Source organism: Botryllus schlosseri, chromosome 9, assembly GCF_051294905.1.
Source record: "Botryllus schlosseri isolate E-star chromosome 9, Bs_hap1, whole genome shotgun sequence".
Classification (NCBI taxonomy): domain Eukaryota; kingdom Metazoa; phylum Chordata; class Ascidiacea; order Stolidobranchia; family Styelidae; genus Botryllus; species Botryllus schlosseri.
Window position 1 is genome coordinate 24,233,160 of NC_137244.1, and position 17,591 is coordinate 24,250,750.

At 40.5% G+C, this 17,591-nt stretch overlaps 1 protein-coding gene across 1 annotated transcript; it reads left to right on the top strand.

Moving 5' to 3' along the window:
- The first annotated feature begins 742 nt into the window (after positions 1–742).
- Positions 743–13,584, top strand: LOC145446099 (stearoyl-CoA desaturase 5-like). Its single transcript, XM_080324285.1, has 7 exons — positions 743–898; positions 969–1,431; positions 2,492–2,623; positions 6,173–6,303; positions 10,580–10,785; positions 12,829–13,058; positions 13,186–13,584. The coding sequence occupies exons 2-7, from the start codon at positions 1,365–1,367 to the stop codon at positions 13,392–13,394; spliced, it is 975 nt and encodes a 324-aa protein (XP_080180411.1). The 5' UTR covers positions 743–898; positions 969–1,364; the 3' UTR covers positions 13,395–13,584.
- The last annotated feature ends 4,007 nt before the right edge of the window (positions 13,585–17,591 follow it).

The window sequence follows — 17,591 nt, forward strand, 5'->3', positions numbered from 1 at the left end:
ACATACGGTACTATAGTAGCAGCACAATTTGTAAATAAACAATTACACGCACGGAACAACACGCACTAATGAGAAATTTGTAGCAATTCTCCTGCATCATTTTCAGGAAAACCGTTATAATTATAAGCCCGAATATTTTCGGCTGACACTCGTCAGGGGTAATCAATGATATATATATCATTGGGGGTAATCGCCAGCAACTAGTAAAGAATGGTGACGTCATATTTGATGTTACGATTATAGAGACTGTATGCATTCCTGAAGCTTTTCGGCTGACACTTATCAGGGGATCAGGGACACTCGTCAGTAATAATGCGAGTACTAAAAACTGTTTAACAACAATAAGCATCGCTAATTATTACGGCACACAGGGTAAATTACAAAATTCGAGACACGTATTTCGAATTGTGTATTTTACCCTGTTGAATAATATATTCGAATTGAAATGAACCCGAATATTTTCTGCTGACACACGTCAGGGATAATCGTCAGCCACTAGTACAGAATTGGAAATAACATCGTGTGAACCTGTGTGACGTCATAAATATCGATGCTTATTGTTGTTACACATAGTTTTTTGACTGCTCGCATTATTGCTGACGGTATCCTCTAATGAGTGTCATCGATAAGCTTCGTGAATAAATCTAAATTTATTATGCAAATGGATTATGAGGTTCTGTACTCCAAAGCGTATCTAAAGTCAATAAAATAGATTGGAATTGAAAGCAGAGCATAGAAAATTTCACAAACTCGATTAGATTAGAGTACCGGCGTTTCGTTCTAATTAGTCCAATTATACAACTAAAATTATAAAGTTGTATAGGGCTCACTTTGAGAATAGACGTATAGTTTATTCGACACCCTTTTACTCAATGTAGTCAGTTGACAAGGGGAGATAGTGAGCTACTCGTGATCGTGATCACTACGTGCTCACAGCGTGGACTATAAACGAGACAAAACAATTTTAGGTAATTCCCCGTTGATCTGGTGGCGCTATAAGATCGTACGACTATCGCAGCATTTGATTTGAAGAAAAATCTTCATCGGATGTTGTCAATGTTGTTGGCAAGGGCGGAGTGCCGCGAATGTTGAATCAAAGATAATGCTGTATATTTACTTAGCGAATCGCAATGGCTTTTGGCTCTTACATACCGGTATGTTGTACTGAAAAGACTGCTATAGAAGGAGAATGATAAATATGAGATCAACGTCATGTTACGCGTGGAGGATAAAACGTGCCTGACAGAAGTCGCTTTACTAACTTAGGTGTGGCTGAAATGACCGTTCATGTTATTAAATTTCGTCGGTACAGGTTGCGTACGATAGTTACAAAACGATTCCACCGCACAAATTAATTTGTGGAAATGGCTGGCGATAGCGAGGTACAACAGACGGAATCTGGAAAAGATGTCTGCGAACTGGATGCAACAGGTTTGGAGGAATTTACTGCTCCGTGAGACACTTATGTGCAATGTGCATGCCGTTAAAAGTTGGGGTTAAGGTTGGGTTAGTTCAAATTTCGATTCTCTACTAGTTGCTGATGATTCTCCCTGACGAGTGTCAGCCGAAAATATTAGTATTTATTTCAATATGAATATACCATTCAATCGTATGATCATGAATATCTTGCGATACAAGATCCACAATTCTCCGACCTACTGATTCTTTGGGTATCTTTTTGTATCTCCAGTTTGCTTTACTTTCTGTTCCTACATAGCCCGCTTTGTAACCGAGAGTACTCATCGCCGGAAAACAATCGATATTTCATAGGGAGTCTGTGTCACTTCCGCCATTATGGTGCATCCACGAACGAGGTCTCCCTAGAGAGGGAATGCTTTGTTCACAAGTCTAAAACCAGTTCTCGAGATGGGAGATTGTCGTTTTGATGTCGCAACCATGCTACTACACAACCGCACACTTTGACAAAAGTCACGCGACAATTCTGGAGTGGCGTGTTACGACCGGTAGTAATAGGGTATACTCGACTGCGAAGGTTCAAACTTAGTTAGAACTATCTTCATGAAGATGATGTTCCGTGGATATCATAAACGTTGTACAATGTAAATAAGGTTTTAGAAATAACAGAACTTCGATGCTGCTGCAATGGAGGAAGCAGGAAGCACATCACAACTTCACCATGCAATGTCTTAGTAGCGCCAAATTTATTCCACTATGAGCTTATCCACTGACTCACCAGGAGCGAACGTCCGTAAATGCGGTTAGCCAAATTTGAAACATTGTACAGAAATATGAACATATTACTTGTGGCAATGCTATACAGTTTTCACAAAACCATTTGCAATCTTGTACATCGCTGGAGCAAACCGATCTCATGACATATCTTACCGCCAACGCCAAGAGTCCAATGTCTTTGTGAACTTAATATATAATTAAAATTTGACGAGGTTGTTTTTGTTTGCCTACGCAGCCCGAAGCATGTCGTAAAATCTAATATTTCCATTTTGTTTAATTTGTGACTTTGTATTTTAAGGTGATGTGGACCCGAAATTGTACCCGAAGCGTATCATATGGAAAAACGTCATTCTCCTGTCGGGTCTGCATGTGATTAGCATTTACGCTATTTCGAGAGCTGCTCATTTCAAGGCGTTTACTGTGACATTAGGTAAGATTGTAGGGCGCATTGCCAACTGAATATACATTGCTGTGTTCAATAATCTTCATGTTACAAGCCTTTTATTACGCGTTGCCGTGAACAAACTGATCTTGTCGGAGAGGTGGCTCGAGTTTATTCTCAGTGGCGTACGATGCGCATCGCCGCGTTCGATGATGTTATTTTCGGTCATTGACCCGTTTTGGCCCTAATATCGTAATGACGAAACAATGGAATATGCTATTGACAGTTAAATTTGGATATATATGAACACGATTTGAGGTTTATGTCAAAAACTCACACCCGTGTAGTTCATTTTCATGAATTTGATTGTGCTTTCCTTGACAATACAAACAAACACGTCATACATACATCAGGCCGATTTAAGACAGACAAACAGAAACTTATTTTCAAAATAAGAGAAATAATGCAGTGAAGTAATGGCCAGCGATACCACCAAGTAAGCTGGCCATCTTATACCAGTACTTTCCAATCAGAGGGTCGCGAAGCTATTTCAATTGGGTCGCAAAGCACATCTTAATGTTACAATTTTCAACACACTATATCATAGACTGCTGCTTTTGGTTATTACGGAATGCCAGAAATCTAATGAATATGATCGCAGTTTCATAGTTATAAACTTATGGAATTCTGATGATCTTACATTTCGCGGTTGGTTGAAAATAGGTGTACCACACTTTTAGGCATTTCTGGATATTTTCCAAGTAGGAAAATCAAGCCAATAAAGCCTAGACTTGATATGATATAACATATAATATGCAAGCTCAACTGTCGTATTTATGGTAAATTGCATGTTTACACTAGGTTTATTTTCTCTTTCAATAATTTGTTTTTCTTTCGTTTGGTCATATAGATCATTGTGACTCGTACAATAACATTTGCAAGCTGAAAAATATTGGGAAGCACTGCCTAATACGTTCATAGGCCTATATGCAATAATATGTATAACAATATATTTTAATGTGATATGGTCATTACGGACATATAATCCATATATGTGTATGTATTTTCTCGACTGGGAGCGGGGTTAAATATTTGCCAATGTAGTTCAAACTTATCAAACTTGCCCAAGAAGCCAGAAGTTCGTCAGGTCATGTGGCGCAACGCAGTAGGATGAGCAATACGCTTGTATGGCGGAATTTGTCACAGTTACGTCATGCTGATCACCGCCGTACCGTGGTAATCAAATATTTAAGTATTGACTTAGGGCATACTTTGGACTTGCAACGTTTGGCACTCACGCGGATAAGATGATGTCATCGTATGTCATTATCACGATTATTTTGACTATGCCGGTTGACAAAGGGAGAAGGCCACATTTATGTTAGTCAATGGAAGAGGTAGCGTTGCTGCTCAAGCATAAGCGTACAGAACACGGTAAATTTTGGCTCAATTACAAGTCGAAGTAGTCATTCCCTAGACATCTCAAAACTATTTTAATTGGAAGTAGAAAATCAAAGCTATGAAAACTGCTCAAATTGGTATTTATAAAAAGCAGATTTAGTCGAGAGGTGCATGCTTTAACCAATGGTTCCCAAACCTATTATAGTCGCGACCCCAAATCTAGATTTGAAAATGTTCCGCGATCCTACCTCCAAATTTGGCGTGCTAATTACTGAAAACTGGTCTGCACCTTCGCCCAAACCTACTCGCGGCCTATGTGGGACAGCTGGCGACTATGTGCGCTGTAATAGCAATTACGCAATTATGAACTCTTCCCGCACGCCCGTCTTTACATTAACAAACTCAATCAAGACTATAGCAACGTATTTAGGTCTTCTGGAATGATTTATTTCTATGTCGAATTGAAGTAGGCAAGTATGTGAATTTCTGCGTCATGCGAAACACAGATAACAACCTATAACTTATTCGACCGTGCTGTGTCCTGTGTATGTCTTATACTGTTAACTCAGAGCACTACCGGTCGCTTGCAATTTTCCCGTATGGCCAGACACCAACCTTACGCTATAGTAGGTGGCGCTTTAAAATGACGCTTCGGCTGAGCTGATACCTTGTTTTCTGGGTTCGCATTCCTCTGAGGTCTTTTTTCTTCTATTTTGAAAAATGACCTAAAATATTCAGAAATGAGCAGCCGATATCGTCTGCTTAATTGACATTCTTGTAATAGTCATTGGTATTTAATTATCGTCTCCGAGAATAGGCAAACGACAACATTGGGGCTGCGACCCCTAATTTGGGAACCCCTGCTAAAGCAGTGAATCGGAGGTGTATGTTTTTCAAATCGTGAGTTGTATCTTCTTGACTGACGCAAAAACACTGATGGCACCACAAATGGGTACGATCCTCGAAACCATATTCACTTACCGCGATACAGGGGCTATATTTCTGATGTTTATTTTGACAATTTCATTTATTCGCGCGGACACATCACAAAACTTCGTTTTACTTTTCAAAATCGAAATCCAAAAAAACTTTTCAAGTAGAAGTGGACGTAGTGTAAAACAGTGGTTTTCAACCTTTTTGGTCTTGCAGACCAGTAAAACAGCAAAAGAAGTGCTGCGGGTAATCAAATCAATAATCAAAATTAACCCAAATTGCAATTATGAAAAATGTATGCAACAAAAAATCAAATTTGGAAACTTCATTCAATGCTGCATTTTGATATTAGACTTGCTAAACGTGTTTCCGTCGATGGTCTTGCAAGGGGAAGCGCTGATCGAGCCAGTAGCCTTTGAACGAAATGCGAGTTTCTGTTTGGTAGTCTCTACCGCTTAATATCGCTGAACTGAAGTAGCCTACCGTCTACTTCTAAAGTTAACGAAATTAGTTTATAGGTGTCTTAATAGCTTTCACATGCAACTGCTCCTAAACGAATTGTATTGGGCTATTTCCAAACAGAGTGGAACAACACTTACGTGCGGTAACACTAAAGCAGACCATGAACTCTATATTACGAGTATTACAACACCATGCAGAGAACTACGTTTCCGATTTAGAAATCAATCTAAAATCTGATGGTTCAATTCAATAATTAACAGACAAGCGTTTGGAATTGAGATATCAGAGTGCAACATATTTGGCGGCCCGGCAGGAAACTTACCACGGACCGGCGGTTGAGAACCACTGGTCTGAAACACAACCCCCTGAGTAGGTGGTGCAAGAATCTCAATCGACTACTGATTCTAATTCTTCGATTCGAGTGGTGAGAGACGTTTTTTTTTCGGGAAGTGAAATTATACGCTCCATACCACTAATGAGTTAATTTGATACACGAGAAATAAAGTTTCTGTACTGTTCTCCGCTGGGGAAGGCCGTATCGCAGCATACGAAACATATAGTACAACGCACGTACGTGCGCAGCATGTATTATAAAGCTACAAATTACCTTTATGTGGGGTGAAACTGGCATTAGACGCGTTGTGATAGCATATTAATATATCGAAGCCTAATACTCGATCGAGCATCGAATCACTCGAGTAGGCTACTTGATTTTGACCAGCCCCTGCCAATAGTGAAAACTAAAACTTCAGATGGGTATCGCACGAGTGTGTTTTCCAAAAACGGATCGCTATATTTCAGGAATTATCACATACCTTCTCGGCGGTCTCGGAGTGACGGCCGGCGTGCATCGACTGTGGACTCACCGATCATATAAAGCGAGGCTTCCTTTACGAATATTGCTCATGATTTGCAACTCAATGGCTCTGCAGGTCGAATAGTTATTAATAAATAATTATTACCAGTACTGAACATGCAGTACAACGCTATACGCACGTTAGTGGAAATGACATATCTTCGAAGTGGTGTTCAGCCCACAGCATCGTCACAAAGTGAAATGAAATAGTTGTGGTCAAAATTTACCAAATAATCCTTAATGCAATGTTAAACTGGCATTATAGTCTTTGTGGTCGCATAAAAGCCACATATTTGAACTTTTCACGTCATTTTTAATGTTATGACGTCATAATGAGTGACACTCGAACGCTCGACCGGATGTCTAATGCTCGCTTCAGAATCGAATCACTCCGAAATTGATTTTACCCAGACCTATTTAGTGCCCAATAGTTTTCAAAATCAGTGTTGTCTGTCGTGTAACATTCAGTTCAAATATTTTTAGTTTAAATCTTCCTCAACGAAAATTGGAAAGTAACATATATGAAATCTGACTGCAAGAGGGACGTACGTTACCTATACCTGACTTATTTTCGTCATTAATGCTCGATTCCTAGTTGGTAGTTGGTCTGGTGCAGTAGCGTTAGCATTAGCACTAGGGCGATTATTTTTGACATGTCAAAGGAAGTTGAATTTTGTCACAATTGTAGCGTTATATAGTCAACATTCTTTTGCGAACTGCATTTCATTGTTGTAGACAGGTTTCGCTGTCGGGGAACTTATTCGACATTTTAGACCTGGGATGAGCGATTAAATTTCCTGGCGGGCCAAGTGAGAAGCAAACAATAGATTGGTGGGCCAAGCCAAAATTTTAAACTATATTCCTTGGCGCATTCTTAATTCATTTCAATCGCATAACCCCATACCCTTTTTTTCTGTGGAGACGTCAAAATGTATTTTGGATACTACAAAGCTGGTCTTGGTCCCGACTTGTGTGTAGCCGAGTTGTTATTGACAGCTTCGCTGGCAGATGCCCTGAAATCCGCGCTTTCTGTAGGCCTCAGCCAGCCGACGAGTGTCTGTGTTTCACTGCGTTTTTCTCATTATGCCGATTCAAAATAGATAGTGAGGTAGTGTAATGGTTATGCGTCCGACTTCTCGAGCGGTAGGTAGTGGGTTCGATCCCCGGCCGGGTCATACCAAAGACTCGAAAATTGGTATCCGCAGCTATCCTGCTAGGCGCTCAGCAATCACGGATAGCATGGAGGAGAAAAAAACCGGGGGCGCAGACTAGATGACCTCATGGGGCCGTATCGCAACTCCGTCGTCAAAGCATCTCGATGGTGCAGGCGAAAAAGAATATCATACCTCTAAACACGGCGACCTGCTCACAACAAAATAAAATTACGGATTTCCCTCTAACTAAAGTAAAAAATAGTTAGTGCTCCGAATCTTCTTTAAATGTCTGTCTGTCGCCTCGGCTCTATTTTTAACATGCCTGGATCAATGATCATCGTTTTTGGGTGACCGCTGCTCACCTGCACTGATTGAAATTGTTTTACGGATTATGGTTTGGAAACGCATGGCGTGGCAATTTAAATCACAGACCGAGTAATTCTTAGTGTAACAATGGCAACAAACAAGTTTTGAGCTATCTGGAACGCGGTACTTTTGATTTTAATTCTTACGGCATACTTTGCTACGATTTGCATTAATTTGAATCTTGATTATACGACCTATACGTAGGCTATTACGTAATCACTGTCCGTGTCCGTACACTGTGCAATGTGCACTGTACACCAGAGGTCGGGAAACTTTTTTGTCCGAAGAGCCATATTGACCCTATTTTTTTCATTTTAACTCTCAAAGAGCCATACATGTCAATCAACTGCTACGTCATAATTGAAAATTCGTTACGTCATGGTAGCACTAGTTCGAACTAACTACATGGGGTTCGTCTTGTGCGCCACATTTTTTCGGTAAAAACTCGTACTAATCATGCTGCAGCATGGTTGCCTTATTTAAGCATGCGAAACTTGAGTTACGAGAACGTAGGTTCGTTGCGCTACTCCTTCTAAATGCTAGAACCCATGATCACATGTGTAGATGGAGCCAAAAATCAGCAGTAAATAGGCCTACCCACTCTAAGCTGTGATACATCACTGACGTGGGGTCAAGGGAGGCAAGTGAGGCAGTGCCTCACCTGTCGTCAGGATGAGTGAACGAAAATTGTGAAACCTTTAATTGCTATTGGTATTTTCTATTGATGTTTATGAATGATTAGATTTTAAGCATTTTCTCCCGAATTCACACAATTTGCATATTTATTATTCGAAAATCAAGCGCGGAATAAGAGGTAAGGCACGGACGGGCCAAGGCTCCCCATTGATAACGCAATTCATCGTGTAAATAGCTTGGAATTTATTCTACCTAATATTAATCGAACGTAACTGCATGTCGCGCTGATTCTGACTTCTCAATTCTCAAAGTATTCGGCGGTAACATATGACGTTGCGCTACACGCCTATACATTTTATCGCCGGTTGTAATTCGAGTTTGTAATTGCATGTGAACGTCACGTCCACGGCAGATCATTGGTCGCCGTAGATCAAGGAAGACCACGTGTATTTGAAAACTGCGTTGTCTTATGGCCGTCGTCATTTCTGCTATTCTCTTTGACCAATCAATGTATCGCGGAATCCAAGATTTCGAGTCCGCTACATCAAATTCGCGAGTGACATTGGTCGCCGGCGCGACAGTAATTTAAATTCGAGGATTAAAAAAAGAAGGGGTCCTAGCCCCTAAACCTGAAGAAGACGGCATTGTCTTTACCTCTCAAAGACAAGTTTATACTGCCAGGAGAATAATTTTTGTGGCCGTGATGGAAATTTACTAATAAGTCGCTGCAGTATTGATCAATTCAGTAAAAAAGTAAATATTTGGCAACGAGCCATAGGTTCCCGACCACTGGTGTACGTACAGTACACATATAAACAAGCAGACTTAAAAGTAAACGCATACCCGTTTCAGTTATACAGCCTATGCCCTATTGGGTTTAGTTCACACAGTAGTATCCAAAAGTACGGTTTTTTGTTTTAAATTCCAGGCTACTTTTCACGGGCCAGTCAGAATCTCGTCGCGGGCCGCACTTTGCCCAGGTCTCTTTTAGGGTCCGTGGACATATGAGCAAGCGACATTACGGCATGCGAGACTTCGGCATGCGATAATTTGGCATGCGACACATGAGCATGTGGGTTAAATTACGGGTTAGGGATAGGTTATGGTTGGGTTAGGGTTAGGCTTTAGGTTAGGTTAGGTTAGGCTATGTTTCGGGTTTGGGTAAGTTTTTGGGTTATACAGTCACATGCTGAAGTGACGCATGCTGATGTGTTCCATGCTGAACTGTCGTTTTCCATTGTGTCGCATGCTCATTGCTCAGGGCTGTTCAAAAATAACTTTTTTACCGGATTCCAGCCATTCACTTATTAAATTTTCAGGTTACCCTAAAAAACACTGCACACCAAATTTGGTTCAATTCTGACAAGTATAGGACTCCGCAGATCCAATTAAAATTTGTAATTTATCAGGGGAAATTAAAAACACAAATTTACAAATTTTTCTGCCAATCCCATGAATTTGTTGAGCTGTCTTCAAAGACGATGCAAAACAAATTTGACTCAATTCCGACCAGTAGAAGCGGAGTTGTGTGAGTTTTTCGATGATAATCCTCGGATTATCCTTGATCGGTGGATAAACCGAGAATTATCATCGAAAAACTCACATAACACCGCTTCTATTGGTCGGAATTGAGTCAAATTTGATTTGCATCGTCTTTGAAGACAGCTCAACAATTTCATGGGGTTGGCAGAAAATTTTGAATTTTTTTTTTCTAAATTTTCCCTAATAAATTAAAAATTTTAATTGGATCTGCGGAGTCCTATACTCGTCAGAATTGAACCAAATTTGGTGTACAGTGTTTTTAGGGTAACCTGACAATTTAATAAGTGAATGGCTGGAATCCGGAAAAAAAAGTTATTTTTGAACAGCCCTCCATCGCTCATATGTCGGGCAACCCTCTTTTAGACCTTGTAGCCTACTCTACAGGCCGACTGTTGTAGACAGGTCATTGTCTATCTATACTGATTGTGAGTCATTAACCATCGAATGAAACAAATCAATTGACACGGCGTGAGCGTGATGATCAACGCGACTGAAACAAGTGAAATCATTAGTAGTACAAGCCATTGCCGATATGTCAAATTTTCCGCTTTTAGGTGAAAACATAATCGCCCCAGTTATCACCGTGCAGTGCAGCGCTCGACACTCGAAACAAATGAAACAACCTAATTCACCGCGATGCGATTTTTCTTTCAGAATTCCATATTCGATTGGTCGCGCGATCACCGCACCCATCACAAATACTCCGAAACCAACGCCGACCCTCACAACGCGACGAGGGGATTCTTTTTCAGTCACATGGGTTGGTTGCTGGTGCGGAAGCACCCAGAAGTGGTGAGGAAAGGAAGAGGCATTTTGGTGAACGATTTGTTGCACGACCCGGTCGTAGCATTTCAACGAAGGTATGTTTTACCTGGTACAGCATTCTGCTACTTACGCTGTAACCGCGATATATAAATGGAACAGAAAATCATATCACGGTTCAGTCTCAAAAGCATGAGAGTTGCGAATGTCAGTACGTCAAGCTTGACTGGTTTCGAACTATACGGTTCTCCTGTGGCGTTTTCAGGAAAACCAGAAATTACATTAGAATGAAAATGAGAGCCATTTCACAAATTAGATTACAATTATATTACGGGTATTCCGTTCCAACGTGTTTAATTAGACAACTAGAATGAGCTAGTCATCAAAGTCAGATACAGTATCCAACAAAGTAATTCCTAAAACGAGAGTTTTCCAGCGTATCCGGAGAACTAGTTCATTTTAATTATAGCAAAACGCCGGTGATATAACTAGTGAAATGTTTCTGTGCACTCTAATTTTAATTCTGATCTAATATATGGTTTTCCTGAAAATGCTGCAGCAAAATTGTACAGCGCGAAACGAGCCAAGCTTGGCGGACAGACATTTACCATCCTCTTGCTTATGAGACTCTTATCTGATATGAGCTGTCTTTGATTTTTGTTATCTTTCTTTGTAATTCCGGATTTTATATAATGCCCATTAATGTCCAAGATTTTGCGAATTCAGTAATTCTAATCCTCCAAGTTGGAATAGCTGAAACAACTGTTGGCTAGGGCTCTTCAAAAATGACTTTTTTTCTTAAATCGTACTGGCTACTTGATAAAATTGTTAGGTTACCTAATTTAAGCCTACACACAAAATTTGGTTCAATTCCAGCCAGTAACCGCTTTGCTACAGGAGAAGAAAGTTTCTATTTATTACATAAAAATAAATAATAAAAAATTTGAAAATTTTCTGTTCACCCCATGAAAGTGTTAGGTTGTCTATAGAAACGATGCTCACCAAATTTGGTTCAATTCCAACCAGTGGAAGCGGAGTTCTTGCCGTCGAAAAATTTTGATTTGAATAAAATAGTATTTACGGTGAGCACAACTATAATAAATAAACAAAGAATCGGTCACCGTAATTACTATTTTATTCAAATCCAAATTTTTCGACGGCAATAACTCCGCTTCCACTGGTTGGAATTGAACCAAATTTGGTGAGCATCGTTTCTATAGACAACCTAACACTTTCATGGGGTGAACAGAAAATTTTCAAATTTTTTATTATTTATTTTTATGTAATAAATAGAAACTTTCTTCTCCTGTAGCAAAGCGGTTACTGGCTGGAATTGAACCAAATTTTGTGTGTAGGCTTAAATTAGGTAACCTAACAATTTTATCAAGTAGCCAGTACGATTTGAGAAAAAAAAGTCATTTTTGAAGAGCCCTACTGTTGGCGCATGACCTAGCCAAGGCCCAGTAAACCTACCTCAATAAAACCCGCATGACCTCCTGTAACGGAAGGGTGCTGGACTTATGTTGGTAGTGCGTCCGGTGTACTTTGTTTGATAGAGTGACCTCGTGTGGCTCCACATCCACTGAACCTTAGTAGAATCTCCCCGTCTATCAGACTTGTATTATATTATTATCATTAAACAAATTAGGGCGAAATGCCGGTAATCGAATTCGAATCTAAGTTGTGAAATGTTTCTGTGCTATAACTTTAATTATAATTATAATCCAATTTCTGGTTTTCCTGAAAATGCTACAGGATAACTGTATACTATACCGTGTATAATGCAAAACAATCCAAGCTTGGAGTGCAGACATTTGCTATTCTCATGCATATGAGAATGATCTCTATTTGATATGAGCTGAGCTTGATTTTTGTTATAGTTCCTTCTAATCGGAAATTTAAATCATTTTCAAGTTTTTGCGAACTCCGATGCTAATCTTATTTGGAAAAGCTAAAGTTTTTCTAATTACGCAACTTGAGGGTAGCTAAAATTGGCATAAAAACGGCCAGGGCACACTAGCGCCAACAGTCGGCGGTTGTTATAGCTTCAAGCCACGCGATATCGATTCCAATGCCATAAACAAACAATAAAACCGGCGCGATTGTACGTGAACTGAGGAATATATTTGTTGTCATTTCAGATATTACGTGCCGTTGGCTATTGCCTGCTGCTTCGTGATACCGTCTCTCATCCCCTGGTATTTAGCCGGCGAGAGCCTTGTCAACGCGTACTTGGTTTCGGCGTTGAGGTATTGTTTAACGCTACACGCAACTTGGTGTGTCAACAGCCTGGCTCACATGTACGGAAATAAGCCGTACGACAAAAGGATCCATCCTTCGGAAAACATTCTCACAGCCTCGATCGCTCTCGGTAGGTGACCACCCCAGGTTCTGGCGTATAGCCAAAGCTTGTCGTTGTAACGTCATCTGTGCACAATGTTTCCGTAAACCTTGCGTTTTGGGTATTACATTTCCAACGCCATTCTTTGAAATTACAGGGGAAGGATTCCACAATTATCATCACACCTTCCCGCACGATTACGCCACAAGCGAGTACGGTATGAAGCTTAATTTAACGACAGCGTTCATCGACTTCATGGCTCTTATCGGTCTGGCTTACGATCGCCGCGTGATCGGCAAGGAAGCCGTCAACTCGAGAAAGAAAAAGACCGGGGAACTGTCCGGACTGGCCGACGCCAGATGGTGAAATGAGTCGCGAAATTCAAGACTCGAATCGACGTGCTTCGTTTTTGCTTTAAATTATTCGATTGCGAGATTCGCGTGGAAATGTGAAACTGGCACCATTATATACGACATACGTGCAATATAAAGCCGCATTTCGTACATTTGATATTTGATTTGTTTCTGTTTCAACTTAATAAACTTTTTGATTGAGACTCGATTGATTTTACTCCGGACGTTTGCAAAATCTAACGATTTATCGATATTATATATGGGGGCTGGGCAAAACCGAGAATTTTTAACCACACATATTTCATTGCTGTTTTTGAAAATGCTTGTGGGGTGATCTCGACGTCACGGAAATGTCATTTTCACATGCCCTTAGCGTTCTAGCACATGTTTCGTACGATGCAGTGGTTCCCAACCTTTTTCGACTCATCACCCCCTTACCAAGCTCGACACAGATTTTGGCCCCTATGCTTAGTGTTTACGGTTCCAAAAAAAGGACATATAAACATGAAATTTATTCACCTAACTCTGATCGCCGGTGAATTGACTAAAAGGTCATTTTTCCGAGTAGGTGCTCGGAATACCGGTTTCCGCGTCTACTTTCCGTTGAGTTGACCAATTTTTAGTCAATTTTCGCGTCATATGTAGAAGCGTACATATTGGGCCTTGTTGATTAAATATATCGCTACGAACTTTCTAACATTTTCGCCCTCTCTGTTTCTCAAAATCGCCCACTAGTGGGCGATATCGCCCACGTTGAGATTTGAGAACCACTGGTGTAGTATTTCAAACTATGATTATCGCCAATGTTCCCTCTAAGCTGCGCACGTGCGCAAATGCGCAGTGCTGAAACGGTCTCTGCGCACAGAAAATCTACGCTGCGCACAAAAAATCAGAATTGATGTTTTTTTTTTATAGTTGTTGCGCACTGTTGTCCAATGGACAACGTAGGCGCGCAGATTCGTGAAAATTAAGATGGAACATTGTCAGGGCAAAATAGTGTTATCACTGAAGTCTGAAATCGAGCTACAAGTGCGCCCCACAAATGTAACTATTGCGCTCCGAGAAGAAATAAGAATTCACAATCACGTGCGACTCACGGAAGATATTTTTTTAGTATGGCCTCGTACGCGTGAGCGATACTGATATCATTTCAATAGCGTATTATTTTCTAGGAATGGGGAAATAACATCGTTTAACAAAGTTATAAATAATAATGGGCTAGCTCGAAGTTAATCTCGGAGAAACTAACGAATAGTCTTCTCCGCGTGGCAAGAACATTGCGTAAGATTTACTCAGGACCGTAACTTTCGCACCCAAACCCCCCAATTGGAGGAGCCGAGATCGAAGGGGGTCCAAAATTATTTCGAGAATTAACATAAATCATGGTGTATTTTTTTGAATTTTTCAGGAATTTTTTTTCGCGCTACGCGCGTTTTATTATTGTCAGATATCTTACTATTGGGTACCCTTTCCCAACAAAAATTACGCATGATTTATAGAAACGTCGGCCATTACCGCACCATGACGCGCTAAGACATATGAAGTTAAAGGCTATGTAACATGCGACTCCAAGAAGTGAGCCAGAACGATCAGCGGCGAGAAAACCTTGGGCGAAAAATACTGCCCCGGTGCTGACCGAAAACTTCGATATATACAAATATATGTGTAATTGTCCATGTCCAATGTCCAATGTCCATAGGCACCTAAATGGCTGGCGCCGAATGTTCATGTCCTGGCGATCCGAGTTCCACAACGAGACAAATGCCATATCGGGGGAACATTATTTACAAGTTTAGAAATACCAATTTGAAATCGTGTACGTCTTTTACTTTAGTACGTTTTGGCGATTTCAGCATCTTTTTACATAGCAGATAGGGGGTCACGAAATAGCATCATGTAACGAAGTCATTATACCAACGGGTACGCCCGAAGATGTTTTATTATTATTTAAAGGACCTATCTATTCCAACACACCTCACTGGATCTGCACTACCGGTAAATCTGATTATGCGAGCACTGAGCAGGGAGAGGATAAAAATTGTTAGCAATATATATGCAATTCCCGATCATATTGACCGATGCAATCATGAATTGCAGAATTTTTTCGCGCTTCGCGCGTTTAGGGACGCAACCACTAAATGGGCATCCTATGTAGATGATATGGACCGGAAAAAGCCTAGAGACCGAAAGGGGGCTGGGGGGCGGAGCCCCCCAGTAGTTGATATCATCATCCTATTAGAGGGTGGTTGCGCACTCTTGTCCGAGGGGCTGCGCAGTGAGTTAGCGGGTTTGCGCAGACTCTTGAAAAATTAGAGGGAACATTGATAGTGTGTAATGAGAAGATTAGTAAGTTCAATCTCTGTAATAGTTGCTGACTCGTACAGATTTGCAAGAGCTACACTTGGATTTTTATCTACATTTTAATTAAAAATTTAAAAAGCATCTCGATGGTGCAGGCGAAAAAGAATATCATCTCTCTCTCTCTATAACATGCTGACGGAGAAAAGTGGGATGCCCTTTTTCCTATCTAACTCACCAGTGGGCGCTGACTGATGCAAGGGTAAGATACATTTGTTTGATCTTTATCGACCATTGTGTTCCGGCCGCTCTGATCGAATAAGTAGTGACGGAAATCGCACAGCTTCCACGAGAAGCTACGGTTGTTGCTTCGTAAATTCCTGACCCTATATGAGGTTATAAGGTTATATATATAAGGCTTGTGTAATGTGTATACACGTCATAGCTTGCATGCATGAAGCATTGTAGGGGTGCCATATTATTTGAAACACACCGTCATTCTTCTTATCACTATACGCAATACGTACTTATTTACGAGAATTAATTTACAGGAATTCGGTTGCATTTTAATGAATATATCGGTCGATTGCCGCAACCTTTAGTTTGTAGACGAGTTTGCGAAGGAATGAGCACACAGTGAATGTTTGCTATTGCTAAACGGATACGTTTGGATTGAGCGAATAGGGTTTGAATTCTACGTAAGGGCTCAGAGCGAATTAATGGAACGCGCAATGAACCGAATAAGTTAACATCATACCAATAAACTGAAGTAGAATATATAGGCTAACACCTAACAAGTCTCCCGTTGGATGGTAGCTCCAGAATATGGAGGCAATGATGACTCGTATCTCTTCGTATGATTTGTCAGTCTTTCAACAACGCAAAAGACTTCAATGCTATACTGTGTACTGTCATCAGGCTACTCCAAAATTCTTTCGACGAAGATGGCAAAAGTTCTTGAGGTTGAAACTACTATAATGTAACTACATGTGAATCGCAATTGAAGTATTTTCGAAATTTGCTAAAATCTTTGCTAAAATGACGGTATCGGTTTTACTATATACTTTATGACGGTTGGTGGGTAACTGTTGCATTCCTCTGATTTACTGATTGTAGCTGATGAGATGGTAGGTTTTCGAATATAACTATACCGGTATAATATCTTGGTACCATTTGGGAAATTTCACACTCCTAGGGTCGTAGTTTGGCGTCACGAGCGTGTAGGAAATGTTTATCCTACCTTATGGTACCAAAAGTACGGCCCGAGAGGCGATTTCGTGCGGCATATATATACCAGCCTCTTGACTCAATTATTATTGTTAAGCCAGAAAAAATGATGTCAACTTCTTCATAGCGAGTGTTCGCCATGTTTTAGCCCTCATTTGCCCGATCGCGAATAACAGAACTAATTTGAAGCAATGTCGTCACGTCTGGAAGTGTTAAAAATTGAGACGCCAGTGACCTGAGGTAGCTTGCAAGAGGAGTAATGCGGCCGGTTTTCGAAAAAGTTTGGGAGGCGCCACAGTGTATCAAAGTATGAAGCAGACCTGTCATATAGCATTATTTTCCTAAAACGCTCCTAAAATATTGAATGGAATTGGCAATTGCGGGATTCTGCTGACTTTCGTACGAAAACGTTGAAGTGATCAGAATTTTTTTTAGTTGATTGTGACCATATCGCTCATCATATACCTTCACGGAACAAAGTTGGTTCCAATTTCCTATCGATAACTGACTGCGTACAGACGTGACGACGTAATATCGCGTCATTGCATACAACAGGTGAACCCTAATGTCTAGGCCTTGCATCGGTGTTTGAAAAGCGCCAATTATACAGTATTGTTGTGAAACAATCCTCATTGAAAGCTGTCAGGGGTCATCAATCGGCAATCGTCTATCGACAGATTATATT

What these genes read in the sequence shown, in the direction of transcription:
- LOC145446099 (XM_080324285.1), top strand. Translation starts at nt 1,365, where the DNA reads ATGGCTGGCGATAGCGAGGTACAACAGACGGAATCTGGAAAAGATGTC. An exon ending in GGCGTTTACTGTGACATTAG is followed by an intron (nt 2,624 to 6,172) that starts GTAAGATTGTAG and finishes GCTATATTTCAG; the next exon opens with GAATTATCACATACCTTCTC. An exon ending in CACAGCCTCGATCGCTCTCG is followed by an intron (nt 13,059 to 13,185) that starts GTAGGTGACCAC and finishes TTGAAATTACAG; the next exon opens with GGGAAGGATTCCACAATTAT.